A 15,984-nucleotide genomic window follows, 5' to 3' on the forward strand; every position below is an offset into this window, starting at 1 on the left:
TAGTATGTGTGTCTGCATTTCTTAAATGCATCTGCTTATCATTTATTTAATTACCTTTACTTGTATTGTTCTGTGAGCACGTGCCTTAAATTTAGATTGAGCTGACTTCAGGAATGTTTTACTAATCAATGCAGTGTAAACTGATACAATTTCAGCAGCCAGCCGTAATATTTTTTAGTCACATAACTAAACTAAAATAACTGCAGCACCAAATTGTTACACGTAAGACAGAGCCTCTTCCCATTTGGCTTAGAGGAATTCAGCAAGGCCAAGCAAATCATAAATTTAAGTGTAGCGCATTGATGTAACCAGGTAATGAACTCAGTTTTTATATACAGCCAAATTAGGCTAAGATGTTCTTATACTATGAAGGAACCTGTTAACCTGTTATATGACACTCCGTCAGTCCTTACACTCCATGGATGCTCAGTGGAAGGGCAAGGCCATTGCACAGCATGCCACAGTGGAGTCTGGAGCCAGATGCAGGGTCTCAGAAGTTCTCCTGGAAACTGAAGGCTGAAGGGCTGAATACTATTTACTAAATGGCTTTATATTTCGTCTGATGATTTGTGCACAAACAGAGCTAATGCCCTTTTCTTCCTCTTTCTCCCTCGCTTCCTCCCACTAGGACTAACAGTAATTTCACCTGTAGATGAATTTACACATATATGGCTAATTGCCTCTTTGGGGCACTAAGCAGACGAAATGTGGGAGTTTTCTTTGGGAGAAAGGCCAATTTCCTTAATTTTCAGAAGCTTGAACAGGAAATCAAAATGTTCGGTGTAGTTAAGAAAGCCAAATAGACAGTTATCCCTTTGGACTTGTGTAGGTGGGAACATGATGAGTTTCTGCAGTGCCAAGAGTTAGCTACTGGCTCCTACCCATTTGCAAGCCCAGGTAACATGTGTCTGACCAATTCCCAGCATATCACACCACAGAAGAGCTAACGGCTACTCTCTGCACTCAGAGTAGATTAAACATCTGTAAACATTTTCAGTGTATTTCTACAACAGCCCATTGTCTGGAGCCAGCTTTCCAACAGCCTGGCATGCCTAAGTTATCAGATCAATCCTTTACATAGTGAGCATTTCTTAGAGAAAAGAAATGTGTTTGTGAAACCTCATGTGAACATAACTAGGAATTACTCTTGCCAGTGTGGATTTTCTAGGAAATGAACTTAAATCCAAGAATAGCTATCACTTGTGCAGACACACTGCTAGAAGAGCTATGCAGAAATCACGCCCTAATTGTCCAACAGATGAGATGTCTTGCAGGCACAGCAACTCATGTAGGAGCACAGCATTCCCTGGTCTCAAGATGTTGTGACAGTAATGAAGTTACCTTATGCCACTTACTGTGCTGTTGGCTTGTCAACAGGAGAAAATGGAATTTGAAAATATCCTAGGAGACACAACACTGCATGAGGGAACAACTAATGTTACAGAGCAAATGAACTGGATTTCCATATAAGATACAATATATCCAGTACTTCTAATGGGGCACCCTCACATTTAAAATTGGACTCAGATGTTTCAAAGTCCAAATACCACCTATTGGAGATCTGAATAGTAGTTACAACTCCAGAATTGGTAAGGCACCTTCTGCAAGTGTAGTTATTGCACATCAAAGAATCTGGAAAGAAATTTTAGAAGCTAATCATCACACACGAGCAGCTGTCTATAAAAGCAGCAGCAGCTTAAATGGCCAAATTACATGCACTACAATTCACTTTCCCACACATTGATAGCTATTGCACAGCTCCCCAGTTTAGCCCTTTCATCTCATTTAGCTATTTCTAAGGCCAGTTTAGTCTCTGAAAAACAAGTGTCAGATTCCAAAAGATGAAAAGAGCAGGACTTAAAAGGAAAGAAACACCAAGGAGAAAGTAGCACTGAACTGAAATGCCAGTAGTGACGTTTTAGAGTGGGTTGCACGCTGCTGCAGCCTGCTGGTGTTCAAGCAGCCAGCAGAGGGAGATGATGAAGGTCCTTGAAGGTAACCACACACACACAACAGGTTTCAAGTGAAACACGTCCTAGTTTTAACTTGTAACTTTTACACGTATTGCAGATGATGAATCATAAATGTCACTTAGAATTAATTATTTTTCTTTCTACAAGAGGGGATTTTATCTCCAGGTCCCATCAGGTAGAAGAACAGACACTGCATGTGGAGAAGCACACTTGTACAAAAGTACAATAGGTCCAGCTGGCATTATCATGGCATTTCCCATAAGGCTTTACTTCTGCTTAAGTAGAACAGTGATGCCCTGTTTCTTATTTCCCATGGGCTTTTGGTGTCTGGATGATAGCAGGTGCTGCCAAAACAAGCTGTTTTTTGTATTCTTACCTGTTTTCCTGCAGAGTTCATTAGAATGCATTGTACTTCCAACCCTGACTGGTGGATGCCATCCGAAGAGCAAATCAACAAGGTCTTCAGTGATGCGGTAGGACACGCTCGTCAGGGGCGTGCAGTGGGGACTTTTCTTCACAATGGGAACTCATATTATGAAGGGACTGACCATCCGGGGTCACAGGACGAAGTCTTCAATAGAGGTATGCAAGATGGATCTGGTGATTGACAGCAGTGAGAGGAAACTCACACAACAGTAGCAAACGGTTAATTTAGAAGAGACTATTTGTTAAGCATACTTACCCTGAAGTCATTTAAGAGTCCAAAGCATGTTTGAACACATACTGCATACATTTCAGCTTCTCCATTCTATCATATCCTCATTTACAGAAAAAAAAATCCATTTCAAAATCTGCCCTATGGGATTTCTCAGTGCCTATTATTTGCAAACCCTTTGTAGCACCCCAAGGGGAAACTGCAGTTTGCTGCTTCTAGTTCTAGAGGAAAGATCACTTAAAAATTACAAAAATTTCAAAAGAAACAGTAGTTGCCATCAAATTTGTATACTGGTGACAAGCCCAGGTCTGGACCTTCAGACGTAACAACCAGATACTACTTGCTTTTCCTGAGTAGGAGGTGTAAGAACATGTCTCCATGCTTATGACAGACAAGGTAGTCGTCACTCATTTCATAGCAGAAAGTAGCATAATTACAAATGCTACCTTAAAATACCAAGTAAGATGGAAAATTCAGGGACCTCCTTTAGCCAACTGTGGTGACAAATTAAGCTTCTTGCATAAAACAGCACCAGTTGTCAACCACAGTGTCCTTCAAAGGCCCAGAACAATAACAGGCACTTCTAATAGATAAAAATTGCTCTGTGTGTCAGATAGAGACTATATTTATCTGTATTTCTAGAGAATTAGTCTAGATCGTATGTTTTCATCAAAAAAAAAAAGTTTGGTAAAAACAAATTGCCACTTCAAAAGACAGATTTTTCTTTGTCTGTTGCTATTCTGCAGCTATGTTCTGCAGCTTTAGAGGTTTTTACTTGTCTTTTCTTGGTTTTGCTTTTATTTGTGTTTTGTGTCCATTCCTCAGAATAGATGAGGCAATGTGCTGGTTTCAACAGTCAGCTGTTCAGTGGTGCGTTCAGGGAGAAGCTGAGTTAGAAAAACTTAATTCAGCATTTCGTTCTAAGAGAAGTAAGCCTGGGATCCAGACTAAGAGCTGTAAATATGGATGTGTTCTAGAGGAGAAGCCAATTCACAGCAGAGTACAATATGGGAAGCAGATGCCAATGTAAAGGAAAAGCAATCTGTCCTTTTCAAATGTTTAATTTCAAAGACTTGGGAGTCCCATGTCCCTCCAAATTGATGCACTCCAGAAATAACGTAATGCCAAAGAAACAATCCCCTTTCCTTTCAGCATCAGGGTGTTTCCATCTCCATACCCTGGTCAGTCCCCCAGGCTGCTGCTGGTGTTGGTCAGAGCCTGGCCCAGCCTCCTCGGGATGATGTTTCCCAGTCGGCAGGGATGGGGAACTTGTTTTTAGAAAGAAAATCCAAATTTTGATCACCTTTAGTGCTACCTCATCAGTGTTTATTCTCCTGAACGTGTGTCTCATACTGCCCAGCTTTCCCACCCATCTTGCTCAAACCTTTGGAGAAGCTACTAATTCCTCCTTCCACCCTTCTCCCCTCCTTCCCAACCTTCTCCCATGTGCCAGGCGGGGCAGGAAACACACAGCCCACTCTCAAGGGCCTGGAAGGGCCCTCTGCAATGCAGTGCAGCCATAGCCCCGGCCTGGCTGGGGACAAAGGCCTGGGGCAATCCCACAAATGGCAGCTCACCCACACCACCATTCTGTCCTGGCATCGGCCTCCCCGTCACCCGCTGCTGTGAGCGGCCTGTTGGCTTCAGTGTGCACCCTGCTCTGCCAGGATATGCTTTAGGCCCTTAAATGTCTAATACCTCTTGACTCATTTTAATTTTGGTACTTCTTAAAAGGGAGCTGGTAGCCGCTCATCTGATGCAGAAGAACCAATTTATTTTCTAACATTGACAGCAGTTCAGTCATACTGCACCTTACCAGGCCAAGGGGTTTGGGGCAGCATCCCTCACGGCAGGCAGAGGTGACTTGCTTGGACCAGTCAGTGAGGTGCTGTGGCTGAGGGAGGAGAAATTTGGTGTATAGAAACGTCACAGTACAGATATCCTATAGTAGCTTTTCTGTGTTGAACTTACACTTTTTTTAAGAGAACTATTATAGAAAATGTTACATTGCTCAGATGGTGTAAGTCTTGCTGGTATATGTTCTATGTGGTGACACTTGCCAGAACTACTTGGTAAAACATGTCAGAGCGTGCGAGTCGGCATTATACTGTAAATTTGTCCACAGCGATATGTACCATGCTGTATTTTTGTAAACATTGTGACGGTTCCTTTCAAATGTTTAAGCATATGAGATTAACAATGCAGATGCTTCATTTTTAACAGTCTCAGGACAGAATTACTGGACTGGACAGACCTCTATCACTTAGTAGCCTGAAGATTCTCCTGGAATATCTTGTAAGTCTAGCTTTATTTTTAGTATAAACAGCGTAGCAAGTGTCCTAGTACCACTCACAGTCCTGCACTCTCATACTCTGCAAAATAACCAAATGTATAGTTTTGTCCTGAAAGCCACTTTAGCGCTGGAAATGGCTTTGCAGGTTTGGACCTTTCATTTATGAGCAAACTCTTGCCCTCAACCGCTTGCGTGCAACCACCAGTACATGACTAGCAGCCACAGACAGGCGTCAGAAGACGGGAGCTCATCTCTTATTTGGTTTAGTCTTGTTTTTAAAATAACAACAGCATCATCTCCCTTGTTTTAAATGCTGTTGTGGCCACTTGACTCCAGACCCACACATCTCATTTAAAAAACCCTCCACCACCACTCACTCCAATTTCCTGAGTCACAAGGCATTATAAATTTATACACATCAAAGCGTCGATGTAGCCGCAAGATGTTAGGTAGTAAAGCTCTGGAACCTGAAATAACAGATAGCTGTAAGCCCTCGCACAGCAAGACACCAGGATTGACGCGCCGTGTTTTGCACACCAGCACATCCCTTCTGTGCTGGCTGCTCGCGGCAGGCTGGCAGCAGGAGGCTGCTATCCGTCATGTCACTGCCGCACGTCCCAGGAGGATAGATCCTTGTCTTATCCCTCCGTGCTCTTTAATCTTACTGTCATTTATGTATCTGCCTTCTCTCAAACTTTGTGTAGCAGTACCGCACGCCCATCTGTGCCAACATGCCTTCGCTATATTTTCTATGACAAATATTTGTGGAGAAACTGTGATTAAAAAACCATTAATCCTGATATTTTTATTGTTATGGTGTAGTTAATTCTATGAATACTTTCTAATGATGATTGTACTGTGTAGAGTAAGTACAGGTTAGGGATAGACCTTTACCAGATATTGTACAAAAAAGTGCATAGTGTAATATAGACTAGTAAGGTTTTTGTGACAATTTCTATAGGATGTGTGAATTGTTTTCTATGTGGCAACACACATTTCTTTTAAAAAATATAAAAAACTTAGAGAATTTTTTAAACAGTCAATATTTTTTAATTATAAAGACATTTGTTACCTACAGTTTACTATTTCAGGTGTTAATCCTAATTTGAATATTGGTTTTATTACTACATACCTCCAGTTCCATTTGTTCTGTTGCATAACGATGCACAATAAAAGTTGGTCTCTGGTTAACTTTTCTGTCTCCCTCTGTACACACCGCAATGACAGCAGCCACAATTGGTTCCAAATATAAATGCGTTTTAGGTTTAGATCTGTACAAAAGGTTTGAACATTGTCTTTTTCATTAAACGCTTGTTTGGTATGAAGTGCTAGAAAGCACAGGGAAGATTATGAAGAATTCAAGTATGAATATAAAATAAATCATCTTTGCCTCAAAACATGACAACATTTATATATTGATGCACTGGTTAGATAAATAGAGTGCTCAGAGAAGGTACCCAACTGCAGTCTTACGACACGGGCATTCAGGTGATGAAGTTTAAATCTCATTTTAATCCAAAATTCAGTGCTAGCTGACCATCTCCTCTTAAGTGCTTTAGGAAATCCTGGCTCCCAGTAGGAGGAGAAATACTCCTCTGGGAATTATGTTCTCTGCAGCAGCAGACACCCACTCCAGCCAAGCAGGACAGGCCTGGCCACACACTGCTGCCTCCTCCTAGAGAAGGTGCCAGGTGATGTCATCACAAAATCCCCATGCTTTTGGGTGCCTGTTAGCCTGCAGGAGTTTAACCCACTAAGCTGGTATTATCTCAGCTGTGGGACTTCAGCCTCTCGTATTTTTTGTTTAGGGAAGCTGCAGCCCAAATCCCGGAATCATAGGGGTCAGAAGGGACCTCTGGAAATCCTTCAGTCCAACCTCCTGCTAAAGCAGGTCCCCTACGGTAGGTCACACAGGAAAGCATCCAGGTGGGCCTTGAATATCTCCAGAGAAGGAATCATTTCTGGTGATTCTGAGAAATGGAGTAAAGTGTGCTGGGACACAGCTGAAGTGGAACAGGCAGCAGGGTGACAGAGCCTAATTCAGTAATAACGCATTGTACCACCCTCACGCTGATCACCTGTTAAATAGAGTGGCATGGCACCAGTTAAGTTGTGCTTCTGCTCTGTTACACGGCTGCTCCATGCAGAGAAGCATGGGCACCACTGCTGGTATTCGTGTCTTTGCTTAAGTACCGGGATCACAGAATTGCAGGGGTTGGGAGGGACCTCTAGAGATCATTGAGTCCAACTCCCAAAGGGATAACCCTGAAACAGGACCTCCTGAGGTCAGAAGTCAGCTGTTGGATCTTGTGGGTATGAAGGAATGGAGGTTTTACTCCACTAATAAAGCACATTTGTATAAGCATTAAATTTACAGTATAAGAATCTTTGTTAAAATATGATGACTCCAAAGCCAGCCCGCAGGAGTCCGGTCAGTCAGGAACTTGGGCTTCTCTGCCAGATGCCCTCTGTCGCCTATGGCAGTCTTCTGCACTGGAGGCACATCTCATTCACCTCAGAAGCCGCCCTCAGCTGCTGAAAGCAGAGCCCCTACTGCTGGCTGTGTATGGCAGAGCATCACAGAATGTCCCAAGTTGGAGAGGACCCACAAGGATCATCGACTCCCAGCTCCACACAGCACCACCCACAAATCAGATCACATCTGAGAGTGCTGTCCAAACACTCCTTGAACTCCGGCAGCTCAGGGCCATGACCACTGCCCTGGGCAGCCTGTTCCATGCCCACCGCCCTCTGCTGAAGAACATTTTCCTAAAACTCAGCCTGGCCCTCCCTTGAAATGCAAGGAGATGCCCAGTGAGTGAGACAAGACTGTGGAGGGGAGGGAGGGGTCAATCTGACAGCTTCCAGCAGGCGCTGGGAACCAGTCTGGTGCCACACAAATGGGGCAGCTTGCCCCGAGGTGAGCACAGGCTGTAACCCGCCGGCCGGCCCCCTGGAGGCCCTGCAGGCCGATGCTGGCCACCAAGCACCCAGCTGTGAGTGAAGCCAACACGAGCAGTTTCTTTAACCACACAGAGGAGGCTGCAACACCCATCCCAAGGGAGCACAGCACATTTTAATCTGCAGCCCGGTGTGCCCAGAGTTAGGACACCAGGATAGTTCCGCCTCTTCCTTCATGGGGGTTTTGTGAAGATGAGTGCTGCTGAAGAACTCACAGCTGTATCAATAAGCACAACAGAAAAGTCCTTGAAGAAGATAACAAGCCTACCTGCGGAGTAGCTGCAGTGTGTGCAGAACACAAAGCCAAGCCTCTAACCAAACGATGAGCACAAGGACGCGGAGCTGTTGGAGGGGGTCCAGAGGAGGACCATGAGGAAGATCAGAGGCTGCAGCACCTCTCCTGTAAAGAAGGTCTGAGGGAGCTGCACTTGTTTGGCCTGGAAAAGAGGAGACCACAGGAGACCTCACTGCAGCCTTCCAGTACTTGAAAGGAGCTTATAAATGGGAGAGGGATTGACCTCTCACACAGACTGAGAGTGATAGGACAAGGGGGAATGGCTTTAAACTACAAAAAGCTCTCCAGGGAGAAACCCTCTCTCTTGCAGCACAGAGTCCCATGGAGCATTCGGCAGATCTCTGTGCTCTGCCCAGGGAACATAAAACCTCTCCTACAGAGACTGACCAAAATCTGAGGTGCATAAAAGCAGATTTATTGCAGATATATTGAGTTAAAGAAAAAGAAAAGAGAGAGAAAATAAAAAACAGATTAATTATCTGAGTCAAAAATTTAAAAATGATGACACAACAACGTTGGGAAAAATCTAAAAAAAAAAGTCCTTTGTTCTTAAACACTTTAATCCCCCCCACTCATCTAGCAGATACAATCGCTACTACCACTGCACTCCGAAGGAAAATAGAAGGAAACAGATTTGCTCATGACTCCCATTAGAAAAGTTAATATTAAATTTATTTCCCATTTGGAACAGCGTCAGAAACACGGCAGAAAAAGTCTAATTAAACCTTCCAAAAATGCCTTGTAGTAACATGAATGAGAAACTAAAAAGCACTATTGCAAAAGGATGTGAAACTGAGAGAGCCAACAACTAAACTATTGAACTGATGGAAAGAGGGATTTTTTTCCTAAAAGGTAGCTCAAAAACCAGAAGCAGATTAGCAAGCAGTTTTAACATAATCTGTTGAAAAAAAAGGAAAGCCAAGTAAACATCCAAGATAGCTTTGCTTTCCCATCCACAGCATCAGGAAGACAGTTCCAAGAGAATTTCAGGATTAATTTTTTAAAGTAATGAATTTGAGGAGCAGAATGAGTCAAGGTCCACAAGCATCACATAAGCCTAGCTAAAAGAAGCAGTGATGTCCCTTGCTAAGTGCTCAGTGAATTGCAAATTGCTTGTCAACTCAAGAATCTAAGAGGAACTAATAGGGAGAGTAAGCACCACCTCCTCTATTGGCCCTTTACATATTGCAGGAGCAGGGTAGGACACCATTATACTGCTAAGTGGGAAAGACAAAAGTAAACAACCAAAAAAATCAGCAACAAAAAACCCTACATACATTGTGGCTAAGTTCACTGAGACATATTTGGATATACTGGCATATAGATAATTACAAATTCTGAATGTAACACTTAGATGGCCAGAACAGAGGAGAGGGGCAATCTTCACCAGAGCTGGAGTGCAAGTACCCAACTTGTGCTGCCTCACAGCAGGTTCCTTCTTTAAATGTCAGCTTTAAAGGAAAGATTTTTCTCTCTATTCCTTCTTTTTCCTTATATATGTAAACTTAGATTTAGTATCATAGAATGGCTTGGGTTGGAAGGGACGCCAAGGATCATCAAGTTCCAACACTCCTGCCACAGGCAGGGCCACCAACCCCCAGATCTGGCACTAGACCAGGCTGCCCAGGGCCCCATCCAACCTGGCCTTGAACACCTCCAGGGATGGGGCATCTATAGCCTCTCCGGGCAGCCTGTTCCAGCACCTCACCACTCTCTCTGTGAAGAACTTCCCTCTGACGTTAAATCTAAACATTCCCTCCTTGAGCTTTTTAGTATAAAACCTTCAAAACTGATATAGCAGTTTTTTAAATAACATGCTCACTTAACCATTGCTTAATATTTACTACCAAAGTGAACATCTTCCTATGCTGTCTTGTGAAGACAGTAGGTGAAAGGACATTTTCTTACAATATGATGCTTTACCTTAGAACAGCATTTTGGTGGTACTCAACGTGCTCCATATGACACCCTACATAGCTCCTCTTCAGATTAATGCACATAGTGAACCACTCAAAGGCTACACCCCATTCTCTGTCTCATATTTTAGGAGATTTGCATCAGACTTCCAGTCAGCATCTGGCCATCTTCAGAACCTTCAAAAGCAGAGCTGTTTGTCAAAGCAACAGATCTGAGGTGTTTACATGAGCTGAGGGCCATTAGGTCCTCATCTCTCTGCTAACAGCCATAGGGCAGCACCTAGAACACCACAGATTTGGTCTTCTCAAATCCATAGCCTCACTGAAACTTCTCCCTTTCACTAAGGTCTCCTAACTGTCCACATTTATTAGAATTTTCTTCTGCAGATTTCCTTTTGATTTTTATTTTGCTAAGATATCAGTACAAAGGTTTAAGGGGAGGTTTACTTTCTATCTCTTACTGAAGTTCCCCATAAAACATTAGGAGTCAGATGCTAAACTGTTTCTTGAACAGAACGGTTAGGACAAAACTGGAAGAATCCACTTCTACCTGTAACCAACCACCTACCACAATTATTTATGAATGGCCTTTCAACAAATGCCACAAACGGCCAATAAAGGATTGCTTAAGGATTCCAGTTTACATTATAGGAGAAGGCAGATCTCACTCTTTCCAAGCAGCTGAGACCATCTGCATGGTTATTCAGACAGCCCAGAAGACAGACTCCAGGACCTCAAAGCCTCAAAGAGAAAAAGCCTCAAATTTAGTCTGTCATTTCCCTGCTCAGACTTTGTGCCGCTTGGTTCATTAAAAACAAAACAGAACAAAACAAACAAAGCAAACCAATCACACCCCACCCTCTTGGCAATGGAATCACCACCCAGAAATAATGTCGTCAAACATGGGAAATGTGTTTGTGACATAGTCGTTAGCAATCTGAACACCACACATTAAGGTACAGCATCCCTCAAGAACTCTGAGATAATCCCTTAAAAGGTAGGAATTTCTATGAAAAGAAATAACTAGCAATCAAGACAGATCTGGCACATCCAAGATCTGGTTACTGAGGGTATATCTGGCACATTTCTTGGCTTCACTGGCAATTCTGGCTCACAGAAGTCTGATGAAACCCTTTGAATCACAAAGCTTCTGCAGAAGATAGGATTATGCAGTGAGCACTCAGGAACACTCCCAGTAATAATCGGTGCTGGGGTGACAAGTCATACAATAGCCTGATTTATATCTGAATGCAGAAAACTGGTATCTGAAGTGCTATCTGCACATACCCGAGTCTTGAAACAGTCTGAAGAACCTGGTGAATCATAAAGGTCCAGATGAAGAACAACCTTCTCATCTTTTCTGAAATATGTTGCTTGACCAGCTTACTTCTGATAACCAATGCATTCAGACAAATTCCACATTTTTTCAAGTTTCTCCACTTTATCACCCAGAATTCCTGCATTTGTGTATTTCCTCCTTATAATCCCAAGCAGTCTGTGTTGGTTTTTTTTAGCTCAGATAGAAATAGTACTTTCCATAGCCAGATAGATCACCAGTTTTTGTCATTGTTAGTGATAGAGAACCTTCGGTGAATTGGTCAGTATGTTAAACCCTTTCTAAGCTAATTTCTGATCACTAATTTCAAGTGAATGAGACCTGCCTTAGGAGGCTTGGACAGCTTTGTTGGTATTGTCAAACTATTCTTATTGCACAAGTCTAATATATAAACACAACCTCTTGAAGAGATTCTCTGTATGCCTGACTACATATCAACGTGCAAGCCACTTCTCTGACCCAGGACTGTAGTCCAAACTGGAGATAGTACCAGAGGGTGTCTGACACAGGCAGGAAGAGCTTACTATGTACTGGGGAAGGAATTTCACTCTTTGGAGATCAAGGTGAATAGGACTAATGGCACATTTGCCAGTGAAGAAGTATTAATAAATACAGCTGGGCTACCCTGGGCAGGTTGCCGACATATGGAGTGCACGCTCTTAGCAGTGCAAATGCTATTTGAATAACCAGTACAAATAGATGGATATAACTTTTCTTTTGCATCCATAACTGCACTTTTGACTCAGAAACATGGCAAGTCACCATCAGCTGCCTAAAGCCAGTGTCACTGTCTACCTTCAAAATTACACAGAAAATTGCTTCAATTAACAAAACACAAGCTTTACCAGCTATGGAACATTTTACTGAATAATTACAGCTTCCAGGCATTTAACAAGATGTACCAAATTCAGTTATAATTACATGAGAAAACACGTTCAGATAAATACTTGAATATCTACACCTCACAAATCAAACTGACTTCTCCTTACTAATATGAAGTAACCAAGAGAGAATGAAAAAGCCAACACACCAGCAAGCATCAGAAGGGTGCAGAAGGGTGATAGAGAATGATTTTGATTAAGAGGCTGCACGGAAAAATGTGTTTCCATCTTGAGATTGCCCTTTGGAAACTCTACCACCAATGAATATCCTCACTGTTGGCTTCCAGACTTTTTGACAATTTTGGCAATACCTAAAACACCTTCCAAATGCTTCAGACATTTTTCAGACACTTCATCTTGCATCCTTTCTCAGTGTCTTTACTTTGATGAGAAACTTACAAAAAGCTTTGTATTTACATCATTTACACAACATAGCGTATTTTTTTCTTCTGTCTTCAGATTTGAAGCAGCAGATCACAACCTCAAATGCTTTAAATACAGTCTAAATTTAAATTGCAAAAATCAAACAGTTTATATTAGTGTGGAGCTCTATTCCACTATTTTAACAGACACCTTGTCCCCATAACAGCACTATGAACAGTGGTAACACAGAAATATGAGCAGGCTTACTCTTAGTTTAACACTACTGAGAAGTAACCAAGACCTTCTATTTTAATAAGTGCTTTTGATTTACACAAAGAAACAGTCCATCAGACCACTGATTTGCTCCAGATCTACTGTATTTTTTATTCAGTGGTTGTATGGGAACTGCTGAGTCATGGCCTGAACCGCTGATTGAGCACCTGGAGGAAAGACCCAGACAGCCCTGGGAGCACAGGTGAAGGCAATTCACCTGTGTGACCAGAAGGGGAGGAGCCAGGCTCCACCCCTCTTAGGCCTCATTTAAGGGCTGACTGCCACTGAGGAAGGATCTCTTTCTGGAGATCTCTCCTTGGTGGAAGCTTTTCTCTGTGAACCCAGAATCTTCTGATACAGGTGAGTGATCTACTTCCCTTCCTTTGTAGCACCTTACTTTTGTGCTGGTCCTTCTACCTCTTTTGTAACAGCTTTTCCATTGTGATGGTCCTGCCAATTGCTACAGTGGTATTCTGTAAGATGTATGTCCTCTTTGCATTGCTGACTCGAGTTTCTCTTTAGCTCCATTGCAGAACATCATGATTTAACCAGAAGTCTTGTTTATCCACAGGCATGTAAGCAACCTGAAAATACAGACTAACATATTCAACAATGGTTGCAGACCACTGCAACCATTCTGTAGTCCTTATGACACTGCACTTTTTCCATATTTCAGTTTTCCATATTTCAGCTTGGTGTCTCAATCATTTTCTCTTTAATCCACTCCAGCTCCCACTTCCACAACTAGAAGTACTTCACCTCCACCCACCTAGTGCACACTTTCTCAACAAAGCTTCCAGCTGAGATTATACCATCCCCTGAGCATTAAGTTTTCTATGATTGTATGAGTTTTCACTTCTGGGGGGTGGGTTAGGAGGGAGAGGAGGAAATCAGGCAACTCCCTTAATATGGCTAAAAAAGAAAATGTTGTACTACATCTTTTTACACCTTCTAATCAAATGCCATTTCCTATTGTTTGTCTCTGATCATCATTTCTTACTTTTGGCAGCATTGTTTAGATTGTGTTGATCTCTTCCCTCTCCCAAATGCTCAGCATCTTGTATTCTCTTTTTACCACATTTGTTGAACTATCTTTTCTTTTCCTTCAGCCTGAAAACTCAGACTGATCAGCTGCAGTTTCTGCTGTTAATGTGTATGGGGACTGTTGAGTCACAGCCTGAACACTGAGTGCCTGGAGGAAAGACCCAGACAGCCCTGGGAGCACAGGTGAAGGCAATTCACCTGTGTGACCAGATGGGGTGGAGCCTGGCTCTTAGGTCTCATTTAAGGACTGACTGCTACTAAGGGAGGCTCTCTTTCTGGAGATCCCTTCTTGGTGGAAGCTCTTCCCTGTGAACCCAGAATCTTCTGATACAGGTGAGTGATCTACTTCCCTTCCTTTGTAGCACCTTGCTATTGTGCTGGTCCTTCCACCTCTTGTAATGCCTTTTCCATCATGTTGATCTTTCCAATCACTACACCATACAACCACATGGCACATTCCCTTTTCCTCAAGGGACATCTTTCAGAAGTCAGACTATTGTGCTTTAAAGCCTGGAACCCTATTCCTTTTTATATGTAATAGTGCTATAGTGTTCTTTTGATCTTCATTAGTTTATTCTCACTCACAGGAAAGTAAAAATTACTTAAGCTACACAACTCCTCTACAAAAAAATCTTCTCAGTACATCTCAACTTCTTGTTTACATTAAGCAGCAAAACTGCAAAAGAGATATTAGTTGAATCCTCTAGTCAGAATTAACAGAACAGAAGCAGCACAATATTTAAGCTAGGAAAAAGAGTTTTCATTCTGTATTCGCTTCTGCAGTGTAAGCCCTTAAGCATGTACAGAAATTCATTTCCAGTACAGGAGTCAATATCAACCAATTGTCCTACTCTGTCAAACTGAAATGCCTTAAGAACATGACCACCAAATGTCATACTTTTCTTTGAACTCTTAGACAATATGCTTCTGTGGATTCTTCTGTGAGAAACAGATCTAGATCATCCTTAGAAAAAGAATTACTTAACTGAGATTTTTTTCTTAAATTGCAGGACTAAAAACTCTTTGCAGGTAGCCCATATCTTACTATGGTACTTCCATCTTTATTTTTTCTAAGAAAAAAATAGTCAGCTAAAATGATAACAAATAAGGAGAATGTAGAATAGCAATTAGTGCATTATCTAGGCAAAACAAATCTAAAGCTCTTCCTTGTACTCTCTCCTTTTCGAAGGGAGGGGCAATAAAAATCTCTCAAATCATTCTGTGGATATATTTGAAAAAGCTTCACTTAGCAGAATCAGAATGCTGGTAATTTTGGCTAGCGTGATCGGAAGCTTTCAGAACAGCAATCACTTCTAAAAACTAGCATTGAACAGGAGTCAGTAAAAAATTCAGAGACCATGGGTAGGATTTAGCCCTACTGTTAAGACATAACATCATAATTGCTTCCTCCTCTCTAAGTAAAAGATGTTTAAGAAAAAAATGTAGGCATTCAAAGACAGAGAAAAGCATAGGCTGAAAGACCTTTAGATTGAGCGTGAACCACAGAGGATAAAGAATGCAACTAGTTGTTAGAAATATGTTCTCCTGTCCCAAGAATTCCTGCTGCTCCTAGACCAGGACACAATGTAGTGTTTGTAATATAGCAGTTCACTAAAGGGTATACTACTGCATCACACTTAACACTGCAGAAAATGGAGGCTGTGGGCTGCACAAAATACTGGATTCCACAGCATATAAACAATTCAGGCTTTAAATTGATTAATGGGAGCAAAGACAATAACTGCAGAATTTTATCCTTATCTTACTGAAAACTAAATTCTGAAGGAAAACATGTATTAGCATCCAGTGAACTTTGACTTAAAACACATTACAATCACTCAGTATACTGGAATACTCAGACAACCTTTTTCAAATAGCACAGATTTTACAGAAGTAGGAGATGTGACACAACAAATGAGTTAACTTGCAAAGCAGAGGGCAGTAGTGCTTTGAACACAACTTGAAAAATACAACCTGTAAAGCCAATCAACAAA

At 42.0% G+C, this 15,984-nt stretch overlaps 1 protein-coding gene across 1 annotated transcript in view; it reads left to right on the forward strand.

The window, feature by feature from the left end:
- The window catches only part of BEND4 (BEN domain containing 4), a 29,181-nt gene extending 23,068 nt beyond the window's left edge, over positions 1 to 6,113 (forward strand). The window contains exon 6 of the mRNA XM_021395503.1: positions 2,364 to 6,113. Coding sequence (XP_021251178.1) covers positions 2,364 to 2,581 — 218 coding nt within the window. The 3' untranslated portion in view covers positions 2,582 to 6,113. The remainder of the gene's footprint in view (positions 1 to 2,363) is intronic.

This window comes from Numida meleagris, chromosome 4, assembly GCF_002078875.1.
Source record: "Numida meleagris isolate 19003 breed g44 Domestic line chromosome 4, NumMel1.0, whole genome shotgun sequence".
NCBI lineage: Eukaryota > Metazoa > Chordata > Aves > Galliformes > Numididae > Numida > Numida meleagris.